This window comes from Halichoerus grypus, chromosome 11, assembly GCF_964656455.1.
Source record: "Halichoerus grypus chromosome 11, mHalGry1.hap1.1, whole genome shotgun sequence".
In the NCBI taxonomy this organism is placed as follows: Eukaryota; Metazoa; Chordata; class Mammalia; order Carnivora; family Phocidae; genus Halichoerus; species Halichoerus grypus.
In genome coordinates, this window is record NC_135722.1 from 7,330,899 (window position 1) to 7,358,880 (window position 27,982).

Consider the following 27,982-nt stretch of genomic DNA (forward strand, 5'->3'; position numbering starts at 1 on the left):
TCATGCTATTGTTTACTGACCTTTTCTTATATTTGGGCCCTTTAGGCTGCTTCCAGTTTTTCTTCTTGGTGTAAATGGGCCTCTGTGTAAATTATTTTTATTTCCCATGGAGTCGTGTCTTTAGGACTAGTTACCAAAGTGATGTTACCATGGGCAAGGTCCTGGTTAGTTTCGTAGATCTTATTACATGTTGCCAGCTTCCCCCTGGGACAAGTCAAACCTGGTGACGTGAGCATTGGTATCACCTTGGAGCTCAGTGAGTCCCCAGAGTTAGGCAGCCCTCCCTTCCCCCCCAGGGTATTTCTGGCCACCAAGATCCTGTTACCATCATGTGGAGAAAAATTACAATATTTTAGGCCATCTGGAAAGGCTCGATGTACTGCAGAGAGCACATGACATGGGATCCCTGCCGCAACCCATGGGCCTATCAAAAGCCCAGATGGAGCTCGGTGTGAAGGACACATCTGAGGTCACTATTTGCCATCTGATTGCATTGTCCTCCATCGCTAGGCCCGCAGATGTACAAGATTCGGAAAAATCTGGAAGTGAAAAATGGTGACGATTCCATCTATTGACTTGAGACTTTCTGTCACTTGGGGAGAAGCTATTTCAAGCCTGCTCGGGGGGACATCTAACACCGCCTTGTAGAGACAGAAGCATCCTCAGGCTCAGCCCAGCTCTGGCTCCCCTGTGAACCTGTCCAAGGGGGTCCCAGGGAGGTGCATTTGCTCAGCAGAGAAAAGAGCGGGTCCAGTTCAGATTGTGGAGCAGGGAGGGAGCAGGAAAGAGGAGAACAGCATGGGCAAGAGCTTGGAGGTGGGGTAAGTTCGGGCTGGTGTTGGGAAGTGAGGTTCCTGGCGGGTCTGAGCGGACCCTTGTTCAGGGACAGTGGAATACCAAGGGGGTTACAAACAAGGGTGTTCATAACAGGGGCTTGAATGCCACACTATCTGCTTCTCCATGTCCAGTTGATAATTTCTACACCAAAAATGGGAGGGATTCTCCACTTTTTTATAAGCTTGTTTAGGATTCCTTTCAACAGGGTGCCCCTCGTGCCCCCACCCCCAATAACTTGCATCTGCTGGGATTCAGTTCATGAAATATTGTCAGTATGTAGCATGTTGTCAGATAACATATGGGCCACCTAGTGAAATTTGAATTTCAGACAAATAATGAATCATTTTTTTAGTATAAGTATGTCCTAAACATTGCATGGCATATGCTTATACTTTTAAAAGTGCTTGGTTTTCGTCTGAAAATCAGATCGAACCATGTGTCCTTGTGTTTTGGTTGCTAAATGTGGTAACCCTAATTTTGAGGGGTCTGGTTTGCTGGACAGAGCTGGTGGTGGAGGCTCTCCAGACTGGAGGCTGCCCCAGGAAAACCAGACAGGGCTGGCAAGGGGCAACTGGCAGGATGGTGGACATGGCCCCCCAAATGGGCTTCCGTCTCCTTCAGTCTCCCAGGGGCAGACGAAAAGCCTACTCTAAGCCCGTGGTGAAGCCTGCTGAGAAGCCGAAGCCAGAAGACCCTCAAGTCTCTGGGGAGCCAGGCTTAGAGGTGACAGGAAGCCCCAGGGCTTCCCAAGGCAGAGAGCAGGGGTGGCAGGAAGGGTGGCACGTCCTGGGCTGCCAGCCTCATGCTGTGCCGTCACCACGGCACCTTCTCTGCCAAAGCCGTTTTCTTCAGAGCAAGAGTTGGACTTGCAACCGGAACCCACCGTGACCTTCCTGTTCACCCTCCTGAGCACAGCGGAGCCCACTGAGTCCAGAGACCCTGAAGAGTAAGGCTGCAGGGGAGGGAGGCAGAGGGGGCTTCTCTCTGCTAAAATTCAGACCTGGGCCAGGACTCAGCCTGGGGTGGGCAGAGGGAAGACCCATGGACAGGCCTTGGGCCTTGGGCTGCCTCCCCCACCCCACCCCCCATGCTGCCCACCCCACCCTCCCCCAACCTCTAGACTCTCTGGTCCAACCCTCCCTGTGCAACCGTTCCAGGGACTTAGAGATCCAAGAGTGCCGGTTCCTGGACACGGAAGACTGGGGGCCCCAGCGGACCGCAAAGGAAATCAGCCATTTGCAGAATGATTGCATGAGGTGAGGTGAGCTGGGCTGGGGCAGGTTGGGGCAGATAGGGTGACAGGGCTTTGCCCCACTGAGGTCAGGGCCTGGGGCTTGATGGCCGTGGGTGTGCACCTTTCCTTGGCCCTCCTCCTTCCCTCCTTCCCTTGCCTTCTCACCGTTCTGCTCTGAATGACGCCTTCACTGGCCATCAGGGCCCTTCCCTCCCAAGCATCAGTGTCCTCCCGTGTGAGCGGGACCTGCCCCACAGGCTTGGGGGCCACCGCTCTTTCCCATCAGTCGACTGCGTGCCCACACACCTGGTCTGCAAGCAGTCTATAGGCTGCCTGTAAGGGACCCGCCCCTTTTAATTGTCTAAGAACCTGATGGGGTAGTTTGGTCTGTGGAGCCTCAGGGGTAGGGGGTGGGGTCTGGTCTCTGGATGTCAGGCTCTGGAGTTTGGGTCTGTGTCATGCCATGGTCACTGGCCCCTGTGGTGATGCCAGGGTCAGATCTCTGCCTGGAGCCAGAGGTTAGGGGGTGGGGCAGCATGACACAGTCCCTCGGGGCTGCACGTGGATCTGAGTGGTCAGCACTTTTGTTCATACTCAGAGCCCTTAGGCAGGGCTGGTTCCAGGCTTGACCCTCTTGCTAGCCTGGAACCACACAGAATTCTGTCACGGTCCCCACTGCAGCCCAACAGCGTGGGATGGCTAGCCCGCACACTAGAGTGGCCTGCCCTTCTCTTGCTAAAGAAGAGAAAAAACACCCGTCATCTCTGTCTGGGTCTCCTGCTGCCGGTCACTTGGGAAGAACAGTTCCCTCCCCCGCTGTGGCTTTGCCCCCACGAGACTGGGCTCCGATAAAACCCTGTTCCCAGGTGGCTGCTCCAGGTCATGCAGCTCAAGCAGGAGTTGCGTGTTGGGCCTGGAGGAAGCTGCTTAGGACAAGAGCCTGGGGGCTGAAGGGGTCTCTTTTAATTCTAGACTTTGGGAGTCACTGAGCACTATCCAAGCAGACAACCGGGCCCTAGGGGAGAAGCTGCAAAACCTGGTAAGGCCCTCAGGCCAGGACCCCCTTTCTTTGTGGTGCCTCCTCCTCCCTGCCTCCCAGCCCAGTGAGGGGGCCTCCAACAGTCCTGCCTGGGGTCGCTACCCACCTCTGGGCCCTGCAACCCTTTGTTCCAGCCGACCTTGTCATATGAGAGCCTAAGGAAGGAAGCAAAGGCCCTCCAGGAGGAGGTGAAGGCTGTCGCGGAGGGAGCCCATGCTGTCCGGGAGGATGCCCAGGCCTTCCCCGAGGATGCCCAGGCCTTTTCCGAGGATGCCCAGGCCTTCCCCGAGGATGCCCAGGCCTTTTCTGAGGATGCCCAGGCCTTCCCCGAGGATGCCCAGGCCTTTTCCGAGGATGCCTAGGCCACCCAGGGGGTGGCGCTGTTCCAGGCACACGGGCAGCCCCACTGTGGCCTGTGGGGAGGAAGGGCACACCTTCCCCAGCTGCTCCCCCAGCTCCCCGTGCCTGTAGCAGCCCAGCTCCCAGAAGGCAGCACTGTTCATCCTGTAGCCAGCCTGTAGCCTGGGGCTCCCACCACCCACAGACACCGTCAGCCGTGGCCGGGCCCAAGGCTGGAGACTAGACACTTCCCCGGGAGGCCAGGGCAGCAGCTCTGCTCCAGGTTACAGTAATAAACTTCAGAGCTGAGCCGCCACTCGCCGCATGTTTGTGGGCCCGGGAAGTCAGGTAGCGTGGGAGGTCACCAACCCCAAAATGAGCTTGGTCCCTGGTTGGTGTCAGCCTCAAGGGCAACGTCCCAGTGATAAGCGCTGGGGTGGGACTGGGAGGGGGCCACACCCCTCTCCCCCAAGGATGGAGGCCCCTGGTCTAACTCCAAAGGGCAGGAAGAGACTAGGGAGGGGCGGTAAGAGCCACTAGCTGCCTTGGGACTTTGGATAAATCTCTTCCCCTTGGTAAGTCACGTCAAGGGCAGGGGTGGGGACTGCTAGTGGGAGCTCCCCAAGGGTCCAACACCTAACACCTGACACTCCTGAGGCCTCACGCCCTTCCCCATTGGGACTCTTCCCACCCTGGGCGGCAGCTGGCTGCCTGAGTTCCCAGCTGCAGCAGAGAGAGAAAGAGAGAGGTTGGGGGAGATAGAATTCCCATACAATTACACAGGGAGCATGCTTCAGTTTTGTGAGGAAGATGATGGTGACAGCAAGATGACAGAACCAGTTTAAAGGAGGATATAAGAAATCAACATAGGAGAAAACAGAAGGAATCCTGAAATAAGATTGCTAAATTAGATAAAAATTGGTCAATATCCTATGGAACGATTTTTTTCAAAGCCCCATGTCCCTAAGGGTACTACTATGTCCTGGGCAGAAATCCCCCAGTCGGACACAGAAAGGACAGTGGCCATCTTTCTGCCCTCACACCCAGTGCAGGGGACAAGAGGTTGGAAATTCAGGCTTGCGGCCCCTCTTTGGACCCAGCTGGACTTCCACTAGACCTGGTGCCATCCTGCCTGGACCAAAAACTACCAACACATTCGACTGGTGAAGGTTTGATTTGATCGTCCCTTCAGGCTGAGCAGAGCTGAGGGCGGACTCAGCAGCCCCCACGGGCAGGACTCCACCCTCCCGGCCTGGCTCCCGGAGTCCCCACCTCCCGCTTCCAGACCAGTTCTCCACCAGGGGCCCAGCTGTTACAAAGGGCCATCTTGCCATTTTCTCGAAGGGAATCAGCTGATCCTCAGACTGAGGGGGGATCGTGGGATCGATAGTGAAAGGGTTAAATCAATGGGCCCATTGGAGGACTTCTTTTTTTTTTTTTTTTAAAGATTTTATTTATTCATTTGAAACAGAGACAGAGAGAGCATGAGCAGGGGGGAGGCAGAGGGAGAGGGAGAAGCAGACTCCCCGCCGAGCTAGGAGCCCAATGTGGGGCTCGATCCCAGGACCCCAGGATCATGACCCGAGCCGAAGGCAGACGCTCAACCATCTGAGCCACCCAGGCGCCCCTCATTGAAGGACTTCTACCAACAAGGCAGATTCGTCCCCGTGGTCCCATCTCTGCCTAGGAGAGCAAGCACGTGTGGCCACATGAATACTGCAGGAAACGGAGTCTCTTCCCTTTTGTCTCTAAAGCCCAGACCTGCTGACAGATGCCCCAGAGGCCCCAGCATCTTGCCGCCCCGCGCTCAGGCCCTGTAGCCAGTCCTGTGGACAGAGCATTCCCCAGGCCTGCTTCCCCGTCAGGAAGGCCCTGTCAAGGGGAGGTCCCACAGCAAAGTGGTGGGGGCCCCAGGGTGCTGCCAGGTCTTTTCACACACACACACACACACACACACACACACACACACACACACACAGAGCAGGCTATGGCGTTGGTCCCAAGCGGTGCCCAGAACTTCCGGCCTCTCTGTCATCAAGACACCGAGGCCCAGTCAGCAAATCAGCCTCCTGTGTCCCCATGATCCCGGGTCTCTCGTGAGGGTCAGACCGGGATGCCTCTCCCCCCGCCTCCGACACTGAGAGGTGGTGCAGCTTTGTGGACAGGGGGCCCTCCTCCTGCGCCCGGTACCAGCCGGCGCAACCTCGACTGAGTAACCAACCGCGTGTGCTTCTCTCTCTGTAACACGGTGCCCACCTCAGAGGCCCTTCGGAGGACTAGTGACCTGGTGCGGGCTTGGTGAGTGGTTAGCACACCAGTGAGTGTTGGCCATTAGCCGACTTCCAGTGGGTCTACCCATGCCCCCACCCCGGCCTCAGAGGCCCTGTGGAAGCAGGGTGGGTAGGCCACCCCAGCAGGCTCCCAAAGCCTGCCCAGCCTAAAGGGGCTGCTCTCCCTGCCTGAGAGGGGGGCCCGACCCTGCAGCCCAGCAGCATCACCCTCTATCCCGAGGCATCATCTTCTGGAAACATCCTGCTCCAGAGGACTGTTAGATCCCGCATCACCACCTCAGGAGGGCATTCGTGTTATGCAGCGCCCCCCACCCCCACCCCATGGCTGGCTCAGCAGTCCCGCTGGGGCTCATTCAGGTGGGGTCTGTTTCCCCGGGGTTCTGAGCCCACCTTTTGTATCCCTTGAGGTTGCCCCGGACACTTTAAATCCCAGACAGCTGGAGCGTGAATGCCCGGTGTTGGGGAGCTGTGCTGGTTCAAGTCAGTTCTCATCCATCTGACAGGCATTTGCTGAGTGCTTCCGTGTGCCAGGCTCTGTCCTGGGCTCCGGGGATCCAGTGGCGAATGAAACAAAGACCCCTACCCCAGTAGGACTTCCACCCGAGGAGGGGAGACGAGAAACAAGGGGTAAGTCACATGGGGACAGATGCGATGAAGAAACCTGGAAAGAGAGAGGGAGGAGGAAGCCTGAGGGAGGTGAAGGAACGCAGCTTAGGTGGAGCAGCAGGGAAGGTCTCAGGGAGGACCTGAGGGAGGAGCCCCGAGGATGGCTGGGGGAACAGTGTTCCAGGAAGCCTGAGCAGCAGAGTGACGGTGAACTTGCCCTCCAGGAGCGAGGAAGAGTGAGCAGGCCGCGACCAGGGAAAGACAGTGGGATTGCTGGGCAGTGCTGAGGGCTGGCTTGAGGTTTGGGATCATACATTTAAAGCAAGACCAGTGAGGTCATGTGATTCTGCAGACACATTCAGGCTCAGGGGTACAGGGTCAGGTGGGTGGAGAGTCAGGTTTTGTTCCCAGTGAAGGTGGCCAAGGCAGAGAGGACTGGGGGACGGGGGGGTGGAGAGGCTTTGCAAGGGGCTGGGCTGGAGGGAGGAGCGGGAAAGTGAGAAGAACTGGCACCACGGAATTGGGAGTCCTGGAGGGACCCGAGAACTCTTGCTATCAGTGGGACCGAGGAGCGAGGTGGGAAAAGAAAAGGAGATGCGTTTGCTACCCTAAGTGGTTTCCATCAACACCACAATCCAACATGTTTAGGGAGGGCCCGAAGGTCCCTACTACTGTGGCATGCGAGCAGACGAAGCCTGAGGCAGGGGTATCTCGGGGGCTCTCTACTGGGCCTGCTTGGATGCGGGCATCAAGATCGCTGGGACAAATGCTGAGGTCATGCCCACCCAGTGGGAAGTCCAGACAGGACCCCGTGAGGGCATTGACATGGGAGATCATCTCTGGGTGGCCCATTTCATCTTGCCTCGTGTATGTGAAGACTTTGGAGGGATAGCAACCTTTGATCCTGAGCCCATTCCCGGGACCTGGGATGGTGCAGCCGGCCACACTTCAGCACCAAGGTCATGATCCCGAAGGGGCTTGGATACCGCCTGGCGCCCAACTGGATTCCATGGAACGTCCAACATCAACGACTCTTCCGCCTGCATGGACAACTATGGGGCCAGCATCCGCATTCCCCGGACTGTCAGCCAGGAGAAGAAGGGTTACCTTGGAGACTGGCATCCCTCTGCCAACTGTGACCCCTGTCCGGTGACAGAAGCCCTCATCCACACGTCTTCTCAGCGAAACTGGCGACAAACACTTCCCATACAAAAACGAAGTGGACTAGACTTGCAGCCATCAAACCCTTCCTCGTTCTCCATCCTGCCTCCATGTTTGCCCCTCTCTCAACTGTCCTAATAGCTGTAACTCAAAGGGCGGAATATCAAGGTCTTTTTTTATTCCTCATGCCCAGGTAATATCTCTTGCTTTCTTCGGCCAGGATAGAGGGGTCAAGTTCTTAATCTTTTTACATCCCTCCCTTTTCTCCCCTGTCACTGAAGCCGTCTGGTACGTTCGTGGGGAGGGGGTGGGGAGACATAACCACTGCTCCCATTTATCAGGCGTGTTTGTCCAACAGGCGTAGCTCCCCGGACAGAGCACAGTTTGTGAAGGGAGGAGGAGGGCTCTTTCTTCAAGGTAGCTGAGTGTTGGGGTGGGGTTACTACTCTGGGGTCAGGTTAGGATTTCCCCTCTTGGTGGGAAGTTCCCCTTCATGTAAGGTTATAACCAACTTTCCATTAAAAGTGAGACTTAGGAGCCCCACATTGGGCTTTCTGCTCAGTAGGGAGCCTGCTTCTCCCTCTCCCTCTGTCTACTTGTGCTCTCTCTCCCTGTCAAATAAATAATAAAATCCTAAAAAAAAAAAAAAAAGTGAGACTTAGGAGAGAACCAAGCAGGAAAATGCCCCCCTCCCTCATCCTCCTGGTGCAGTCCTTCCCTTACCTGGGGTGAAATGGCCCTCACCTGAAGACAAGCTCAGCATAAGGATGGATTGACCTACCTTAGAAGAAAAAGCTCTTTTTTTTTTTTTTTAAGATTTTATTTATTTATTTGACAGAGAGAGACACAGCGAGAGAGGGAACACAAGCAGGGGGAGTGGGAGAGGGAGAAGCAGGCCTCCCGCGGAGCAGGGAGCCCGATGCGGGGCTCGATCCCAGGATCCCGGGATCATGACCTGAGCCCAAGGCAGACGCTTAACTGACTGAGCCACCCAGGTGTCCTATGGCTTTGGTTTAAAAGACACACATGTACACACCGAGGTTTAGAAAGAAGAGTTGGCTGGTCAACTTGAGCGTGGTACTGATAAGGGGCTCTTGGGATTATTTTCTAGCATGTCACTAATGCAGGCAGGCCTTTTGATATATTAACATTTTTTAAAAAGCAAAAGAGAAGTTTAGATTTTAATACTATCTATAAGGTTTCTGAGCCTTTGTCCTTGCAGAATTACTTGTTTGCTTCAACTGTCCCCTTCCCATCTCTGCTCTGTGAGGAGATGGGGACAGCCCTGGAGTCAGAACATTTGCCATTTGTCCTGGTGTCTAGTCTCTGGGTGTGAGATTAGCCTTTCCTCTGTTAAGATTTCTGAGGAGTAACTTTTTCTTTTATAATAAAAAGCAAACCCCACCTTCATCCCTACCCCTTCCCTATGGTGTCTGGCTGTTTTTACGGTTATGTTGGCTGCCGCAGGCCGGCTGTGGTTTTCTCTTGCCACAAAGACTTCTAACTGCCATGTGCAATAGGTTCAGAGTTAGACGCTCCTCATGGTAAACAAACTGTTAACTGCCCGGAGCAACTCTTCTAAATCAACCTAACATTTATAATATCTCTTCTGACTCGATTCTTTGTGTTTCTTTTTAAATCCCTATGTGCCTTTTCGTTCTTTTCTTTCCTACCAAAAAAGGGGAATTTTTTTTTTTAAGTGACAAAGGAAGCTCAAGTTTACTTGCTCTAGGAATTTTGGGAAAAAACTATCTTGAGTCATGTTGCCAACCAGCTCTTCCCTGTACTTTGGGTGTTTGGAATCTCAGGATGAAGGCATATCCCGGCCCTAGAGTTTTGTAGTAGGGTACAAACCCCAACCCTCCCCTCCCTGTGCTCCAGACCTTGGCTTTGACTTATAATGCTATAACACTGTCTTAAAAAAATAATGTTCAGGGAGGGGCCACACCACCCACCGGGCCAAGATGGGGAAAGGAAAATTGACCAGGCTTCTGTCCGGTGCCTACAGCAGCGTAGACACCAGCTGACTCCAACAACCTGAGCTGGAGTTCTCAGATGTCACGCACAGATGTTACACGCTCTTGTCCACGTATCCTGTCTGGAACAGCCCGTGTTCAAGGGGCTAAATCCTTCCGGGCGCAGGTGGTGTAGGACATGGGGCTGGGGCCTCATGGTGTCATTACCACGTCTGTTCTTCAGCTTATCAGCCGATCTTGATGTCCCTCCCACTGCCTGCCGCCCTCCTGTGTCCTCGGGAATGTGTGTGCTCCCTACACAGACGGGCTTCTGATAAGATCCAAGGTCATATCCCGAGTACTGATAATCACCAGGCCAAAAGCTGTGGCTTCCTGGTGTGCCTCCCTGAAGTCACGGATCACGCTGTAGTCCTCCCATGCGAACATGCGGATCCTCCCGACCAGCAGCACATGGGGAGATGGACATGGGAGGGTGAGGGGCAGGTGGTGCCCATGAGACAGGGTTGTGAGCAGGAAGGGGGCTGCTCTGAGAGTGGGCCGTGGAATCTCACGCGTGCGTGAGCGCACGCACACACACACACACACAGTGTATCACAGCCTAGCTCCCCCAGCTCTTCAGGCATCTTTGGGACAATCAGTGGCTGCAGCCTGGCTGGGCCAAGGCCCAAGGCAGGATAGGCCATGGGGTGGGGAGGGGTGGGGGGGCAGGTAGGAGGAGTCACAGCCCCAGGGACCTCCCCAACCCTGCCTGGCTCCCTGAGGCCTGGAAGAGGCTCAGTATTTGTACTGAGTACTTGGTGTCTTCCTCTCCCTCTCGCTGTGCACGTGCTGGGCCATTTGCGTGGACCGTCTGCCCCTCGCCTTCTCTGCGTGCTGAATGCCTTCTCAACCTTGGAAGATCCCCTCAAATGTTCCCTCTTAGACAGAATTCCTCATCCTCCCCACTGGAAACACACTGGTCCTCCCTTTATAGGGGCACTTATCACATGGTTGAGCCAAAAGCCGCCTGTCTCCCTGCTAGACTTGAATCCCTGGGTCTCCCAGGACTTGGATCTGGGTACCTTTTCCTCCTCAGGGCCTAGCATGGGTCTTACACAGAGCCAAATGAATGAATGAAGCTTGCAGGTATTAGTGAAGGAGTGAATGAATGAATGGATAGATGGATGGGTGGGTAGATAGCTGGGTGGATAGATGGATGAATAGATGAACTGATAGATTGATGAATGGATGGATGGAAGAGTAGGTGGTTGGGTGGATAGGAGGGTGGGTGGATAAATAGGTAGATGGATGAATGAACAGATGAATGGATTCCAGATAAGGTCAGGGAAAGGAGGAGGAAGTCACCTTGCCAAGGAAGAATGGGCTTCCCTGGCTCTGACCTCTAGAACGGCCTCCCTCTCTAAGAGTTCCATGTCCTCCCATAAGCTGGGTCCCCTGCAGGATACATACAGAGAATTCTTCTGGATCCCCTTTCTTCCTTTAACCCCAAGCTTTGCATTTTAGGGATCCAGATGAGGCAGGAGTGGCTAAAATTTACTGAGCTCCCACTATGTGCCAGACCCTGATTAGATATTTCGATAGATGTGGACTTCTTTAATGGAAACAGCATCAATTTTGTGAAATAGGTCTATTATCCCCATTTTACAGCTGAGAAAACAGGTTCAGAGAGGCTAAGTGAATCGCCCAAGGTCACACAGCCTATGTCCAGCAAGGATGGCATTTGAACCTAAAACCTGCTCCGGCAGCCAGGGCTGGAAATCAAATGACACTGAGGAGGGGCGCCCGGGTGGCTCAGTGGGTTAAGGGCCTGCCTTCGGCTCGGGTCATGGTCTAGGGGCCCTGGGATCGAGCCCTGCAAGGAGCTCCCTGCTCAACAGGGAGTCTGCTTCTCCCTCTCCCTCTCTCCCTGCTCATTCTCTCTCTCTCAAATAAATAAAATCTTTTAAAAAATGTACTACAAATGACACTGAAGAGACAGAGGTGGGGTTGGCAGGGAGTTGGCAGTCTTGCTCTAACAGGGGCTCTGAGTTCCCATTCGGGCTTGGCCTCTGTTTTACTGGGAGATCTGGCTGAGACCTTGTCCTTGTCTGGGCCTCAGTGTGCCTCTGTGGACTTGATACCCCTGGGGGTCCCTTCCAGGTGACTGATGCAGAAATCGAGGTGGCTGTGAGCGCTCCTGGCCCTTCCTGCAGGATGCTCCCTGACTCTCCTTGCCAGCTGGGGGCCAAAGGGCAGGGCCACCCACAGGGTAATGGTTAACTAGACCTGACACCCATCTATAAGGAGTGACCCCAGCCTGCCAAGACTCCACAGGATGCAGTGGGTGAAGGTGCTTGGGGGAGTGTTGGGGGCCGCTGCCCTCTTGGGGCTGGGGATCATCCTGGGCCACTTTGCCATCCCCAAAGAGGCCGATGTCCCAGCCCCCAGCATCTCCCAGGACCTGGATCTGGAGGTCCTTGAGACCGTCATGCAACATCTGGATGCCAGCAGGATCCGGGAGAACCTCAGGTGAGAGGGCCGTCTACCCTCCCCTCCTGTTTGCCGGAGACACCTCCCTAACCGCGCGCCCGGCCATCCGTCCGCCCACCCTACAGAGAACTCTCCAGGGAGCCTCACCTGGCCTCCAGCCCCCGAGATGAGGCCCTCGTGCAGGTCCTGCTGCAGCGCTGGCAGGACCCGGAGTCGGGCCTGGACTCGGCTGAGGCCCCCGCCTACCAAGTGCTGCTGTCCTTCCCCGGCCAGGAGCAGCCCAACCTCGTGACCGTCGGTGAGGAGCCGCTCAGGTCGGGGGATGCCCGTGGTGGGGCGCTGCCAGGCCCGGCCCTGACACCTCCTCCCCTCCACAGTGAGTCCCACCGGGAGGGTCCTCTTTTCCTGCCGCCAGAGTGAACAGAACCTGACTGGGGAGCAGGCGGGGCCCGACGTGGTACCACCATATGCTGCCTACGCTCCCCCGGGGACCCCCCAGGTGGGCCTGGACCGTCCCCTCCCTGCCACCCCGCCGCCACGGCCCGGTTCCCTCCGGCTCCACCCCAGCTTCTCCCTTCCTGGCCCAGGGGTCCTCCCGCCATACTCCATTGCTACTCCTTTCGCCCCTCACCTAGTCATTCTGCAAACACTAATGGCCCCTACTCAAGACCAGGCCTGCTTCAGGGTCCTGGACACAGAGAAAACCAGGGGTGACTCTGTTCCTGGGGAAGCTTACAAGCTCTGGGTGAGGTGGGAAAATCGAATCCAACTCCATCACCCTGCCACATAGCCTCGCTCTCCTTTCCTCACCCCCTCTTTCCTGGGCCTGGCTCTGAGGATCACCTCCTGTTGGGACCAGGGCCTCCTCGTCTATGCCAATAGGGGAACGGAAGAAGACTTTACGAATCTACAGACTCAGGGCATCAAACTGGAAGGCACCATTGCACTGATCCGCTACGGGGGTGCAGGACGCGGGGCCAAGGTGAGCAGCAGCCCCCAGGGCAGGGACCTGGGTGGGCTGGGTGGGGTGGGGGCCAGCCGCGGACAGGAGGCAGGGAGGGGACCGAGCAGTGCTGGGTGGTGCGCCGAGCCCTGGGCTGGGGCAGAAGGGGTGAGCTACATTTGTACTATTGATGCAGTTCTAGAATATAGGTGAGGTTCAGTGGGGTGGAGTCCGGAGCCGACAACCAAGAAAGAATTCTTGAGGTGTCCTTGGTGCAAAATGGTGGCTTATTAAAGCACGGGGACAGGACCCGGGGGCAGAAAGAGCTGCTGCCCTGTGGTCTTGAGGAGTGGCTGATTATATACTCAGGAGTTGGGGAGGTGAGGACAAAGGGGGTGTCCAGAAGGACTGTCATATGCTAAAGACTCTCAGGATACTGGAGGCCTGGTTATTGTCAAGCCAAGGTTGTTTTTCCCTCTAATAGGCACTAACATGAAGACAGTTGGGAGTTTCCTGGAGGAATGTTACATTTCTCCTATCACGCGTCCTTGTCAATGGGCTTCAGGTTCAAAAGAAATTCAGTTTTATTTACATTTCCTTCCACCTCAGCCTCCCTTAATTTTATGGAGGGGTGGGTGATGTTAGGGCTTCAGAAAACTAAGTTATGGGTCTCTGGAAGTTAGGTTATTGATAAGAAAGCTTCTTCCTCATAAACCACTAGGACGTTTGTAAACTGAGGGAGACTCCTGTCCTGCAGGACTATGATCTCTATCAGTTAACCATTCGTTTTCCCTTTAGGGCAGCCAGGAGTGCCTGAGGAATGTCACATATATCCCAAAGTGGGGGTGGGGGGGGAGTAGGGTGTCAGCTTCCGCTTTGTCCTCGGCTTGCCTTCTGTTCCCTCACCATTACCGCTCATGATGTGCTGTGTGACCCTGGATGCCTCCCCTCACCCCTCTGAGCCTTAGGAAGTAAGTGGATCAGGCAAAATGTTCAACTTTGCTATTCCAGAGTCTAAGTTCTCCTGCGAAGTAGTTCTTCTGAATAATTGAACTTAAATCCCTCCTGTTGCCTCCCTCCCAGCCCGCATCTTTTCAACTAAAAATTCTAAGTATGTCAAAGTCTGTGGTTTTTAAAAATGTGGGTTTGTTTTGTTGTTTTTTTTTTTTTAAATTTAAAAAGGTATAGAGTGAGAGAAGGGAAGAGGGATGAGTGTTTCGTGACTACAGAGTTTCAGATTGGTCAGATGAAGAATTCAGTGGGTGGTGGTGACAGCAGCGTAATAACTGCATGTCCTTCATCCTGCTGAACTCTGTGCTATAAAGTGAAGACGGCAGTAAATTTTATGTTATCTGTACTTGAAAGAAGTGCCCATAATAAGAGCTGGGGGGAAAAAAAAGAAAAGAAAAGAGGGAAGAGGCATGGTGGAATTACACAGATTATAGAATTTCCAGTTTAAAAAAAAAAAGTTTAGAGTGGAAAAATTCTCCTGTAATGCCATCCTTCAAAGAGGAAACCACTTTTTTTTTTTTTTTTTTTTAGTTTATGGGAGATCTACCCACAGTTTCTTTTGGAAGAGGTGCATATGAATATATATATATATATATATTTTTTTTTTTTTTTTTTAAGATCTATTTATTTATTTGACAGAGGGAGACACAGCGAGAGAGGGAACACAAGCAGGGGGAGTGGGAGAGGGAGAAGCAGGCTTCCCGCTGAGCAGGGAGCCCGATGCGGGGCTCAATTCCAGGAGCCTGGGATCACGACCTGAGCCGAAGGCAGACGCTTAATGACTGAGCCACCCAGGCACCCCCGAATATATATTTTTATTTCCCCTTTTTTTTCTATAAAAGCAGCATACTATATCCACTGTTTCAAGCTGTGCTTTTTTTCACCTTAATACATCCTGGGGATTATTCTCAATTGGTACATAAATTGTGTCCTTGTTCTTTTTCTTTTTTTGAGGTACTGTTTTGTTTTTATGGTGCTAAAATATACCAGCATAAAATGAAAATAATCTAATTATAAAATAAATCTTAAGTGTTTAATGCAGGGGCCTCAGGTACCTTTACAATTCTGGGCAACCATCACCACTATCCATTCCCAGGACTCTTGGTCATTCCAAATGAAACTCTGTGCCCATTAAACACTCACACCTGGGGCGCCTGGGTGGCTCAGTTGGTTGGGAGACTGCCTTCAGCTCAGGTCATGATCCTGGAGGCCCGGGATCGAGTCCCACATCGGACTCCCTGCTCAGCGGGGTGTCTGCTTCTCCCTCTGACCTTCTTCCCTCTCGTGCTCTCTGGCTCTCATTCTCTCTCTCTCAAATAAATAAATAAAATCTTTTTTAAAAATAAATAAATAAATAAACACTCATACCTCCCCTCCCCACTTCCTCCCCAGCTCCCAGTAACCTCTCGCCCACTTTCTAGAAACATATGAATTCGCTTGTTCTAGAAACCTCACATAAGTTAAGGAATCACGCACTGCTGTCTTTTTGTGTCTGGCTTTCTCACCGAGCATCACGTTTTCAAGGCCCACCGGTGCTGTGTAGAGCGTCAGCACTTTTGAAGGCTGAGCAACATTCTCTCACACGCAGGGCACGCTGGCTCGTCCACTCCTGCTGGTGGACACTCAGGCCGCTCCCACCTGTTGGCTCCTGTGAACAGGGCCGCATTGCCCATGCTCCCCTGAGCAGCCGCCCGGCGGGCCATGCTCGATGCCCCCGTTTTGTACCCACCGCACTGCTCAGCACCAGCCCGCCTATGCCCCACGGTCTTTTGCTACCTCCACAGCGTTGCAGTAAAGGTTGGTGCAAACATCCTCTTGCCCGTGGGAAGACAGATCTTCCAGAGCGAGGAAGGAAGCGGGGAACAGGACCTGAGCCCGCCTCCCCCTTGCCCTAAACACAGCCTCATCTACCTCCCACAGGCTGTGAACGCTGCCAAGTACGGGGTCGCTGGGGTGTTGGTATACACGGACCCCACAGATATCAACGACGGTCTGAGCTCCGCCAACGCGACCTTCCCAAACTCCTGGCACTTGCCCCCGTCCGGGGTGGAGCGAGGCTCCTACTTTGAGTATTTTGGGGATCCCCTGACTCCCTACCTTCCAGCCAATCCCTCTTCTTTCCGCCTGGACCCTGATGCTGCCCCTGGATTTCCTCCAATTCCCACTCAACCCATTGGCTTCGATGATGCAAAAATCCTTCTCTGGTAAGCTCTGGTGCCCCCGGGGTCCCCGGCCCACCCTCCAGTGGCCCCCAACCTTCAATCCCCACACCCTTCATCTCCTCCCCAGTAACCTCCAGGGAACTGTGGCCCCGGCTGCCTGGCAGGGAGCACTGGGTTGTGACTACAGGTTGGGGCCTGGCTTCCGGTCTGATGGTGACTTCCCAGCAGACAGGTGAGGTGGGGCCCTTCTTCTCAAGGCTCCTCTCCTCTTCCCTTGTTACGCTTCCCTGCCCACCTCAAGGCCTAGCCTTTCCCTTCCTTCTCTCTCCCAACCTTCCCCTGACTCCAGAATACCTGTCCTGTTTTCGGGGAAGCCAATGAAACAGCTGCGTGGCCCACAAGGCCCTGTGGAGCTTCACCCCCACTTCACCTCTGACCTCCACGCTCCAGCCATCTCCTCCCTTGAACACGCCAAGCTCATTCCCAAACCAAGACCTCCGCACTTGCTGTTCCATCTGCCTGAAACACCCTTCCCCACACTCCTGCCATTCCTGGCCAGCACCAACCTCCCCACCTGCCACCCGGTAACCTCTCACGGGTGGACCTGTTAGTGTCCTCCCCACCCTGCTTCACCCCTGCATTTGCTCAGTTCCTCAGGCTTTGTCTTGCTCAGGGGAGGGAGGTCCCACAAGGGCAGGGCTGTGTCTGTCCCAGTCACTGCCCAATGCCCGCATACGCTAAGTATCCAATAAGTATTTAACTGAGTGAGTCCATGAAAAGAACTGGAATTAGAAGAGCGGGGCATGCTTCCTCTTTTTTTTTTTTTTTTTTTTCTGGTGAATAGAGGACATTTACTATTTCTGTGCTGGTCAAACAGAACACGGGTGGGGAAGTACATAGGGGAGGGGGCCAAGGGCCCCCTGCCTCTCAGGAGGACTGGCTTGTGCAGGGGTGTTTGGGGGGGAGGTTCTTGGAAAATTGTTCATGGAGTCTTCTCAGCAAAGGGGCCTGGCCTGGGGTATCATGAGCATCCAACACACCCAATCCTTGGCCTAACCTGGGGTCCCCCATTGGGGGTCTGTGGACTCTCACCTTTTTTCCAGCTCCTTTGCTGGAATCCACACTACCAGCGTGATGGGGGACTTGGTCCTAGCGAGGGGTCTGGAGAGCATCCAGGAAGCAGTCCAGGGTTGGGACTAGGGCTCAGGGCCCACTGCCTGAGGAGATGAGAACCCCTAGGGCTGTGCACCTTCTTTCCCTCTGCCCTCGTTCCTTCCTCCAGGTTGGCCAAGAGTAGAGTGGGGGTTACCAGGGCCCCCAGCCTCTACTGAGTCCCAGGGTCCTCAGGGTGGGATGGAGGAAGGGTGGGGACAGGGTCTGGGCCACCAACTGACACTGTAAACTTTAGTTTAAAACTGTAACTTAAGGGATGCCTGGGTCTTTGCTCAGTGGGGAGCCGGCTCCTCCCTCTGCCAGCTGTTGGGCTCTCTCTCTCTGACAAAATCTTTAAAAAAAAAAAAAAAAAACACCTATAACTTAAGTGGAGGGAGGGCTTCCAGCCTGGGGCCAGGGTGGGGAGCAAGGAGGAGGAGCAGGGGGTCTGAGAGGTGGCAGAGGAAAAAGCCAACAAAAAGCTTTGGTCTTTGGATTAACCGTTGGGGGAGGGGGGCAGGGAAGCGTGCTGAGGGAGAGCGCCTTGCTGCCTTTCCAGTTACCTGTGGGCCAGAGACGTGGTCGTGTCCCTTTGTCGCTCTGGGCCTCAGTTTCCCCTGCATTGGGTTGGGAGGGGGAGTGGGCAGGGCCAAGACTCTTGTCGCCCCCTTGGCTCCCCAAGCCAGGTGAACGTGAGTGTCCACAACCGCCTGGAGCTGCGGAACTCCTCCAACGTCCTGGGGATCATCCGCGGCGCCGTGGAGCCGGGTGAGCGCCCCCTCAGGCCTCCCTGAGCCCCTAGGGCCGTGCCCCGCCCCGAGCACCCTCTGACCGCGCCCCCCGCGCCCCCCCCCGCCTGGCCCCGCCCACATTCCCTCCCCCCTGGTTTCTGAGTCTCTGCTCCTCTCGCCAGACCGCTATGTGCTGTACGGAAACCACCGGGACAGCTGGGTACACGGGGCCGTGGACCCCAGCAGTGGCACGGCCGTCCTCCTGGAGCTCTCCCGAGTCCTGGGGACCCTGCTGAAGAAGGGTGAGGCGGCCCCGGTCCCTGGTCTACGGGCTGTCCCAGCAGGGACACCTCCCTGAGCTCGCAGGAGTCCTGTCCCAGCTCCTCTGTCTCATGCTCCGGTGCCCACTTGTGCCAAGCCCGAGGGCCCTGGGGGCCGACCTGCGTGGACGCCAGCCCTGGCCTCGCTCGAGTCGCCCCGTGGGGTATGGGGACTCGTGCAGTGGCTTCCGAGAGCCTCCGTGCCCCTCCAGTGGAGCGAGGCCGGGCGCCGCTGGGAGCAAGGCGGTGCCCAGGCTCTGCCTCCGGGGAGCTTCGGCCCACTTCAGGCAGGGATGACAGACAGTCGTTAACTGAACAAATATGTCCCGTGTGCCTACCGTGTGCCAGGCCCGTTCTAGGCACAGCAGACCCCGACAGTGAACACCCGACTTGCCGCCTGCAGAGACAACTGGGGTCTGCGCTATAAGGAGGAATATCTAAGGGGCTTTCTGGGCACAAGCCCGAGCTCAGGAAGGCCTCCTGTGGAGCTGGCGGTTTGGGGTGGGGTGGGGGATCCAGGTGGAGGGCACAGCATGTGGAAAGGAGGGCCTGGACCAGGTGGCAGCCCAGCTGGGGAGTTTGGAGTTCAGTCTGAGGTTGGCAGGAAGATGGTGTGGGATTTTATTTTATTTTGTTAAAGTTTATTATTTTTTTTAAATTATTTATTTATTTATTTATTTGAGAGAGAGAGGGCACAAGTAGGGGAGGGGAAGGGAGAAGCAGGCTCGGAGCTGAGCAGGGAGCCGGCTGTGGGGCTCGATTCCAGGCCCCTGAGATCATGACCTGAGCCGAAGGCAGACGCCCAAATGACCGAGCTGCCCAGGCTCCCTCTAACCATTTTTGAGTGTGCAATTCAGTGGCATTAAGTATATTCAGTGTTGTGTACCCATCACCCATCACCATCTCTAGAACTTTTTCATCTTCCAGTACATACAACATCCTAAAGTTAAAGCTATATAATTTGAATTGATACCAACTTAATCTCATACAAAAGCTCTACTCCTATAAAGCTCTGTCCTTCCCCTTTATGGTACTGATGTCACAGATTACATCTTTGTACATGTGTCCCCATTCACATATTGATTTTGAGGGGCCTAAGAGACATTCCTGGGGAGAGGGCAAGCAGGCGGTTGAAGGTGCTGATCTCCAAGGTCAGAAAAGAGACTCCACAGATAAACTGAGTTGTTGAAATCAATGACAGGTAAAACCACAGGTGTGGTTGAGATCAACTGATAGCACAGTGGGGCAAGCTTGTGGAAAGAGGCTGGGAGTGTGGCTTTACCCCCTTTGGTAGTGTAGGAATTTCTGTCTCTGTTGTTCAAGTGTTTTATTTTGAAATAATTTCAGAATACATGAGGCTTGCCAAAATAGTACAAAGGAGTCTTGGACACAGTTCACCCAAATACTCCTGATATTAAGATCTTACCATGTTGGCTCTTTCTCTCTATATTGTTTTCTGGAGTGTTTGAAAGTTGCAGAAATGCTGCACCTTTACCCATAAACATATCACTGTGTATTTCCTAAAAATAAGAACATTTTCTTTCATAGCCACAGTATAATGATCAAAATCAGGAAATGAACAATGTTGATGATGATGTTATGATGACCTTTAGAGCAAAGAAATTTCTTTTTTTTTTTTTTTTAAAGATTTTATTTATTTATTTGACAGAGAGACACAGCGAGAGAGGGAACACAAGCAAGGGGAGTGGGAGAGGGAGAAGCAGGCTTCCCGCGGAGCAGGGAGCCCGATGCGGGGCTCGATCCCAGGACCCTGGGATTATGACCTGAGCCGAAGGCAGATGCTTAACGACTGAGCCACCCAGGCGCCCCAACAATTTTCATTTAAAACAAAAGTTGAGGGGGCACCTGGGTGGCTCAGTCGGTTAAGCGTCGGACTCTTGATCTCAGCTCAAGTCTTGATCTCAGGGTCCTGAGTTCAAGCCCCAAGTTGGGCTCCACATTGGGCTCCACGCTGGGCATGGAGCCTACTTAAAAAGATAAAATTAAAACAAAAATCTGAGAAATGATCAAAGGGTATTGAGTTGGAGCTCAAGAGGGGAGCACAACCAGGAACATGTGGTGCTGTAGGCTGCCAGAGGCTGTGGGAGGTGGTGTGGCCAATTCCTTAAGCCCCTGGACTCTGGAGCCAGACCCTGGACTTGAACCCTGGCTCTATGCCTACCAGCTGTGTAACCCTGGGCAAGTCATTTAACTTTTGTGCAGCTCAGTTTCATCTGTGAAATGGAGACAATAAGGCTCTTATCCCTCAAAGCGTTGTTTTGAGGATTGACTCAATATGGATAACGCCCTAAGAGGACTTCACTGTATTATCACCGAGTGGAGAAAGTTGCCGGAGAGTTTGGCATGGGATGCGCGAAGGAGACAATTGGGGACGGAGGGTCGGGTGGTCTACTCAAAGCATACCTCTAAGGAAGGGGGAGGCAGGCCATTCTGGCAGAAGGGACCACCTGAGATTGGTATAGAGTTCAATGTTGGGGCGGGGTCCCAGCACAGGCGGAGGCTGGGAAAAGGAAGACGGCGCCTCGGAGAAGGCTGGGCTAGAGAGGCAGCGGGACCTACCTCCTGTCACTGGCTGCCCCACCCGGACCAGCCCTTCCTGCTCTCCACGTCCCTAGCATCTCCCCCAAGCCACCCCGAGATCCGGGGACCGTGTCCTCCCGCCCCTTATCCCCCTCCCCAGGCACCTGGCGTCCCCGCAGATCAATAGTGTTTGCAAGCTGGGGGGCAGAGGAGTTTGGGCTCATTGGCTCCACAGAATTCACCGAGGTGAGTGAGCCCTGAGAAGCGGGTGGTGGAGGGGTTCCCGAGGCGGGGCCTGGCCGGGCTCACCTCGGCCCCCCTACCCGCAGGAATTCTTCAGCAAGCTGCAGGAGCGCACCGTGGCCTACATCAACGTGGACATCTCGGTGTTTGGTACGGGGGGCGGGGGGCGGCTGGGCTGACTAGGGGGAGGAGAAACGAAGGGGCGGCGGCCCGAATACTTTCTCTGGTCTTCCCACAGCCAATGCCACTTTGAGGGCGCAGGGGACGCCCCCGGTCCAGAGCGTCATCTTCGCTGCCACCAAACAGGTGAAAGGGGGCGGGGCTGGAGCTGGTCCTTGTTGCAGGGGCTTGGCGGTAAGACTGAGGCCGGGGCGGGGGCGGGGGCGGGGGGGAGGGTGGGCAGGCCTTGTAGGACCCGCGGGCCCGTGCTTAGGATGGAGACTCCGGTGGGCCTGGGGAGGGGCCAGCCCCAGACTACATTCCTCTTCCGGTCAGATCCCCGCACCAAGCCCTGTTGGCCTCAGCATCTACGACAACTGGATCCGGTATTCCAACCGTAGCAGCCCAGCCTACGGCCTGGTCCCCAGGTGAGCCCAGGGCCAGGACAGGGGACCGGGGAGGGCGGGCTGGCCCAGCGCCCTCCAGCCCGACCATCTTTGTTTTCGCAGCCTAGGCTCCCTGGGTGCCGGCAGCGACTATGCACCGTTCGTTCACTTCCTGGGCATCTCCTCCATGGACATCGCCTACACCTATGACCGGGTGAGTGGTACCCCTCTGTCCCCCAGCTCAGTACGTTGCTCCCCCATCCCCTTCCTCTCTTAGAGCCTCTCTAGTGCAGACTGGGTCTGGCTTCACCACTCAGTAGCTGTGCTCCCTCCACCAAGTTTCTTAACCTTTCTGAGCATCTGTTTATGCTCACCTATATTTTATCAAATTTAAGATACTACTGATTTTGGGCGCCTGGGTGGTTCAGTTGGTTAAGCGACTGCCTTCGGCTCAGGTCATGATCCTGGAGTCCTAGGATCGAGTCCCGCATCGGGCTCCCTGCTCAGCGGGGAGTCCGCTTCTCGCTCTGACCCTCCCCCCTCTTGTGCTCTCTCTCTTTCATTCTCTCTGTCTCAAATAAATAAATAAAATCTTTAAAAAAAAAAAAAGATACTACTGATTTTAAGATGCAACATTGTGATATGCACTATGGGAGGGGGGCGACATACTGCCAGTTAGTTGTAGGATGACATTGACTTAAAAAGCATCCTGGGGCGCCTGGCTGGCTCAAGCCATGGAGCATGCAACTCTTGATCTTGGGGTCATGAGTTCAAGTCACACGTTGGATGTAGAGATTACTTTAAAAAAAAAAAAAATGTTGGGGCGCCTGGGTGGCTCAGATGGTTAAGCGTCTGCCTTTGGCTCAGGTCATGATCCCAGGGTCCTGGGATTGAGTCCCACATCGGGCTCCCTGCTCAGCGGGGAGCCTGCTTCTCCCTCTGCCTCTCTCTCTCTGTCTCTTATAAATAAAGGAATAAAATCTTTTAAAAAAAATAAAAATAAAAATAAAATTAAAAAAAAATCTTAAAATAAAAGAGGCATTCTGATTCCAGAGATCTTAAAAAATGATAACATGTTTACCCCAGAATAGATTAAATAACAGTATGAAACAGGGATGCATTCATAGCGTTGGTGCACAGAGTGAAATGAGGTAAGGGATGTGGAGGGCCCAGCCTGTGTCTCCCTGCTCGATGCTCCACGAAGCCCTTTCTCCCCCTCATGGCCATACCGCTCCTGGGTGGGGGAGCTAGGATTTGAATCCTCTCATCTGACTCCCCAGCCTCAGGCTCTTCTTCATGTGAAATGGGAAACTGGCAGCTGACCCAGCTCTGCCACTATCCGCTGTGAGGTCAGGCAGGCGACAGCCTTTCTGAGCCTCAGTCTCCTCCTCTGTGAAGTAGGAATTCTAGAACCTACCTCATGGCTGTAGCGATGATTTCAGTCATGTCCCTACGTTGTAGCTCACTGTTGGTACACCTCCCCCTCACTTCTCATCCCAAGCCTGTCACCTTGGCCTTGTTCCCCTAGAGCAAGACCTCAGCCAGGATCTACCCCACCTACCACACGGCCTTCGACACCTTTGGTTACGTGGACAAATTTGTGGACCCTGGTGAGGAGGGGGGCAAGGGGAATCCTGAGGCTGGGGGAGGATGGGCTGAAGACTGAGCCCTGGCCTGGTCACCCTCCCTGCAGGCTTCGGCAGCCACCAGGCTGTGGCCCGCACAGCAGGGAGCGTGCTTCTTAGGCTCAGTGACAGCCTTTTTCTTCCGCTGAATGTCAGTGACTATGGAGAGACCCTCCGAAGTTTTTTGCAGGCTGCCCAGCAGAACCTGGGGGGCCTGCTGGAGCAGCACAGCATCAGCCTGGGTATGGAGCCCCCTTGACTCGGGAGGTATGGGGCGCCCTGCACCTCCAGGGCTAAGATGCTGGCTGTTCCCACAGGGCCTCTGGTGACTGCAGTGGAGAAGTTTGAGGGGGCAGCTGCGGCCTTGGACCAACACATATCAGCGCTGCAGAAGGGCACCCCTGAGTGAGCAAGGGCGGCAAGCGGGTGTCTGGGAGGGCAGCATCCGGGGCAGAATGCAGGCTGGCCGCTGGGCTGCTGGTTCCAGGGTGACAGAGGTCCTGCCACTTCCAGCCCCCTGCAGGTCCGGATGCTCAACGACCAGCTGATGCTCTTGGAACGGACCTTCCTAAACCCGCGAGCCTTCCCAGAGGAACGCTACTATAGGTGGGCCTTGGGAAGTGCGGGGTGAGGCTGGGCCATGGGCACCCATCTGAGGGAGAATCTAAGAGTTTTGCTGGCCTTTAGAACACAACCCAGCCCCCTGAAACAGCTGGGGAATCAGGTTCAGAGGATGGGAGGCAAATCAAAGTCACCCTGGGACTGTAACCTGCGTCTCTCACCACACTGCTCTGAGGGTCCCAGCTTTCAGAGGCAGTGGGGAGGTGCTTTTGTGCCTTGCTATATATAGCTGAGCCCGTTCCAGGCTGAAGCTCCTCTCTTGGTCCCCGAGTGACTTTGCTTCTCCCGTGTCTCCCGGCAGCCACGTGCTCTGGGCGCCCCGCACCGGCTCCGTAGCCACGTTCCCCGGCCTGGCCAATGCCTGCTCCAGGGCCATGAACACAGGCCCTGGATCCGCAGCCTGGGCTGAAGTGCAGAGGCAGCTCAGCATCTTGGTGGTGGCCCTGGAGGGCGCAGCAGCCACCCTAAGGCCTGTGGCTGACCTCTGACCCCAGCTCCCCACCGTCCTTCAACCTATCCCACTCCAATTTTTCTTGGGTGTGTCCCAGTCTTCCTTGATGCCAACCTGAGGCGCAATCATGGGACCCTATTAAGCTTCTGAGACAACAGCTTAGGGTCCCACCAGTTGTGGACACCTGAGGGGAGTGAAGCCTTCCTCATTCTGGCTCTTGGTTGGCAAAGGGTGAAGAACAGGAGACAGGAATGGTGGGGAGTGGTGCTCTTGGTGTGGGTGGGTAAGGATGGGATGCATGATGCCAACCAGAGCTACCCCTCAGGGACCAGCAGGGAAACTGAGGCCCAGGATGGATAATCTGGGTTCTTCTCCCCGTACACCCCTATCGTGTCTCAACTCCTCCCTGCTCTCCCCCAAATAAACCAAGCATAGTTATTATCCCTACAAAACTTTTTATTGTGTAGGAATTACGAAAAAAGAAACAGTGCTTAGATCCAGTCCTGGGCTCTGGGAGAGTGCACGCCTTCTCCTCATGCCGGGGACGTGGGTCTGTCCACACCCTCATCCTCCTCCTCAGCCATGACCACCTCCTCCAGGGTGCGCCCTGCAAGTTTGCTCCCCACCAACACTTTGCAGGTCCCAGCAGGTGGCAGCCCTTCCTCAGTGTAGCGACCCCTGAGAAACACAACTCTTTCCTGTCCATCCAAGGGCAGTCCATGGGCCTGGCAGAGGTCCCGCGCCTCTTCGGGCCCATCCAGGGCCAGGAGGTGGACCACGAAGCCCAGAGGCAAGGTCTGGCCTTTGGGGGTGCTCAGGGCCCGAGCGAGGCGGGCCAGGGCTCCCCGGCGGGCACGGCCCACGTGGCACCGGACTGCGCAGCTTTGCAGGTAGGGCAGGATCCGGAGCAGGCGGAACAGGCGGGCCGTGTTGCCTTCGCGAAAGGCCGAGTCCACAGCCAGGGCCCTGCGCAGGGCCGGGCAGGAACGCAGGGCATCTGGTAGCTGCAGCACCTCATGAAGGGCCTCCATGGAGCCTGTGAGGGCGGAAGCCAGGGTGAGAACTCTGTCTTACCCCTACCGGGCCACCTTCCATCCCATCTGGTCAGGCCTCCTCCCATCTCTTCTCCCAAAGGCTGGGGTCCTCAGCCAGGCCCACCTCTGGCCAACGACCAAGCTCATCTCCCACCTTGGCTCGCCTACCTTCCTCTCTGGCCACGCCCCTCCCCTGGGCCAAGCTCACCTTCCCGCCCCCTTTTTTCTATCAGCCCCTTCCAGAGCCTTATCTGAATGAGTTACCAGAGCCCCTTCAAACAGTCTGGAGCCTCGTAACAAAGTGACGCATTGTTTTTGGATGACGGAGACAGGCCCAGATAAGTTCCCGACTTGCCTGAGACTGTCTTTTTTTTTTTTTTTTTTTTTTTTTTTTTTTTTTTTAAAGATTTTATTTATTTATTTGAGAGAGAGAGAATGAGAGACAGAGAGCATGAGAGGGAGGAGGGTCAGAGGGAGAAGCAGACTCCCTGCTGAGCAGGGAGCCCGATGCGGGACTCGATCCCAGGACTCCAGGATCATGACCTGAGCCGAAGGCAGTCGCTTAACCAACTGAGCCACCCAGGCGCCCTTGCCTGAGACTGTCTTAAGAGTTCGAATGTAGGGACGCCTGGGCGGCTCAGTTGGTTAAGCGACTGCCTTCGGCTCAGGTCATGATCCTGGAGTCCCGGGATCGAGTCCCGCATCGGGCTCCCCGCTCAGCGGGGAGTCTGCTTCTCCCTCTGACCCTCCCCCTTCTCATGTGCTCTCTCTCTCTCTCTCATTCTCGCTCTCTCAAATAAATAAAATCTTTAAAAATAAATAATTAAAAAAAAAAGAGTTCGAATGTAGTACAATTTGACACAACAAAATCCAAGTTTTCTGACTTCAAACCCACAGCCCTTCCTCCACTGCCCTAGCTGCTGCACAGATTAGGAAATGGCTCAGCTGTCCACCCGGTAAAGCCTTTTCTTCGAGGACATTCTGCTTCTGCTTCCCTTCCAGAAGAATCATGGACACTGGAACCTTGGGCCACTTTTGAAACTGAGGCTTCTGACCCATTAGTGGGTTTTGAAACCAAGAGCATTTTATTACAATTAAATACAACAGAATTTATTAGAATGCACCAGCCATCCATTGGAAGGATCTAATGTCTTGAAACTTCTGTGTCAGATATATTCTTGGCTGTTTTGCAAAACTGAACAGAGTTAAAAAAAGTTTGAAAATCACTAGGCCAATTTTTCCGTTCCAACCCCGTCCTCTCCACTTTTATTACAAAACAAAAAACCCAAAACAAAACAAAACAAAAACAAACAAAAACCCAAATAGGGGAAGGGACAGGCCAGAAGGCCCGGGGGGGGGGGGGGGTTCAGTGGATCTTGCGCATGGACTCGACACACATTTAGAAGGCAGGGATGGGGACGGAGCTAATGGTGACATTGCCAAGCTTCTCCTTCCTTCCCCGGCCTCCACTGTCCCCGCGGAGGCACCACCCCCGCCCCGCCGCCGACACCCCGACTCACCCAGGTTATAGAGCAGAAAGAGACCCTGGAAGGCGGCCTGGCGGGGATGCGGCCCGGCGCCCCGCCCGTAGCAGCGCCGCAGAGAACCGAAGCTCTCCTGCACCTGCGCCTGCAGCAGCACCGGGTCCGCGGGCCCGCGCGCCGCGTCCGGCCCCAGCCGCGCCACCACGGCCAGCAGCACCGCCAGCGCCGCCTCCAGCACCGCCGCCGCCTGCGCGTCGCCCGCGCCTTGCAGGGCCAGGTCCAGCCGCACGGCGCGCAACCGGTCCGCCACGAAGCTGGCCACCTCGGCGCAGGAGGCGTCGGCGCGCTCGGCCACCTCGCCGGCCAGGTAGCGCACGGTGGCCAGCAGCACGGCCGGCGGACGCAGCTGGCTCGGCGGGGGCCGCGCCTTGCCGGCGGCCGGCCGTTTGTACTCCTTCACGGCGCGCTCTGGGTCCGCGCGGGGCGGGTCGCTGCGGCCCCCCGGCGCCACCTCGAAGCGGTGCAGGCGTCGCTCCTTTTCGCGCTCGGCGCGCTCGGCGGCCGGGCACATGTCCGGGCAAGTGCCCACGGGCAGCTCGCAGCCGGCCATGGGGACGCTGAGGGGAAAGGAGAAGCCCTCAACATCTCGGAGACGACGGCGGCCACGCGCCCCGTTCTACGCGAGGGCTGGCGGAGGCCGGCCGGGGCCCCGGCGCGGGGGCGGGCGGATCCCAGCCGGGCCCCGCCTCCCCGCCCTCCCCGCCCCCGCCGTGCTCTCACCGAGCCCCGTCCCCTCCCACAAAGCCTGGAGTAGGCCTCCCGAGACGCACTGCGCTGTAGTTCAGCGCCGCCAAAGCTTCCAGGATGCCCCGCGCACAGCCCAGCCCACTCCCATGATACACCAGTTTGTAGTCCGTTCCGCAACCAATCACTTCGCCGGAGGGGCGGGGGAGGAATGGAGCCACGCCCTCCCAGGCTTCAGCCCACCGAACCCTGAACCCTCGCTCTTAGCCTTTGGGCACCTTCCAAAATGGGTAACCCCAAATTGGGTTCCTCTTCATCATTCCCTTCACCCAATAGCCGGTTCCATCGGCCTCCTGCCATTCTCTACTCTCGTTTCCCTGGAGACTATTCTCCCCATTTTCTAGATCAGGGGTCAGCAGACTT

The 27,982-nt window shown here is 55.4% G+C and overlaps 3 protein-coding genes and 1 pseudogene across 5 annotated transcripts; 3 read left to right on the top strand and 1 right to left on the bottom strand.

Annotated features, from left to right (window-relative positions):
* The first annotated feature begins 798 nt into the window (after positions 1–798).
* Positions 799–6,781, top strand: LOC118541535 (uncharacterized). Its single transcript, XM_078059118.1, has 6 exons — positions 799–821; positions 1,589–1,783; positions 1,995–2,093; positions 3,044–3,110; positions 3,245–5,747; positions 6,244–6,781. The coding sequence occupies exons 1-5, from the start codon at positions 799–801 to the stop codon at positions 3,470–3,472; spliced, it is 612 nt and encodes a 203-aa protein (XP_077915244.1). The 3' UTR covers positions 3,473–5,747; positions 6,244–6,781.
* LOC118541534 (glutamine synthetase pseudogene) lies at positions 3,774–7,693 on the top strand (annotated as a pseudogene).
* Positions 7,694–11,651: 3,958 nt separating this feature from the next.
* On the top strand, positions 11,652–24,739 carry NAALADL1 (N-acetylated alpha-linked acidic dipeptidase like 1). Of its 2 annotated transcripts, XM_036101175.2 has the most exons (18): positions 11,653–11,991; positions 12,078–12,250; positions 12,330–12,451; positions 12,812–12,934; positions 15,827–16,110; positions 16,196–16,300; positions 17,903–17,988; positions 18,134–18,253; positions 20,973–21,058; positions 21,142–21,205; positions 21,294–21,361; positions 21,551–21,642; positions 21,724–21,814; positions 23,129–23,210; positions 23,294–23,467; positions 23,543–23,630; positions 23,739–23,831; positions 24,148–24,739. In XM_036101175.2, the coding sequence occupies exons 1-18, from the start codon at positions 11,798–11,800 to the stop codon at positions 24,332–24,334; spliced, it is 2,232 nt and encodes a 743-aa protein (XP_035957068.1). In that variant the 5' UTR covers positions 11,653–11,797; the 3' UTR covers positions 24,335–24,739. The 2 variants fall into 2 exon arrangements, with proteins under 2 accessions (XP_077913920.1, XP_035957068.1); XM_078057794.1 differs by lacking the exon at positions 23,294–23,467 and having other exon boundaries at positions 11,652–11,991.
* SAC3D1 (SAC3 domain containing 1) lies at positions 24,733–27,958 on the bottom strand. 2 transcript variants are annotated; one of them, XM_078057795.1, is made up of 3 exons: positions 27,596–27,958; positions 26,852–27,432; positions 24,733–25,333 (listed from the first exon to the last, which is right to left on the bottom strand). In XM_078057795.1, exons 2-3 carry the CDS (start codon positions 27,423–27,425, stop codon positions 24,831–24,833), a joined length of 1,077 nt encoding a protein of 358 aa, XP_077913921.1. In that variant the 5' UTR covers positions 27,426–27,432; positions 27,596–27,958; the 3' UTR covers positions 24,733–24,830. The 2 variants fall into 2 exon arrangements, with proteins under 2 accessions (XP_077913921.1, XP_035957069.1); XM_036101176.2 differs by lacking the exon at positions 27,596–27,958 and having other exon boundaries at positions 26,852–27,553.
* Between the last annotated feature and the right edge of the window lie 24 nt (positions 27,959–27,982).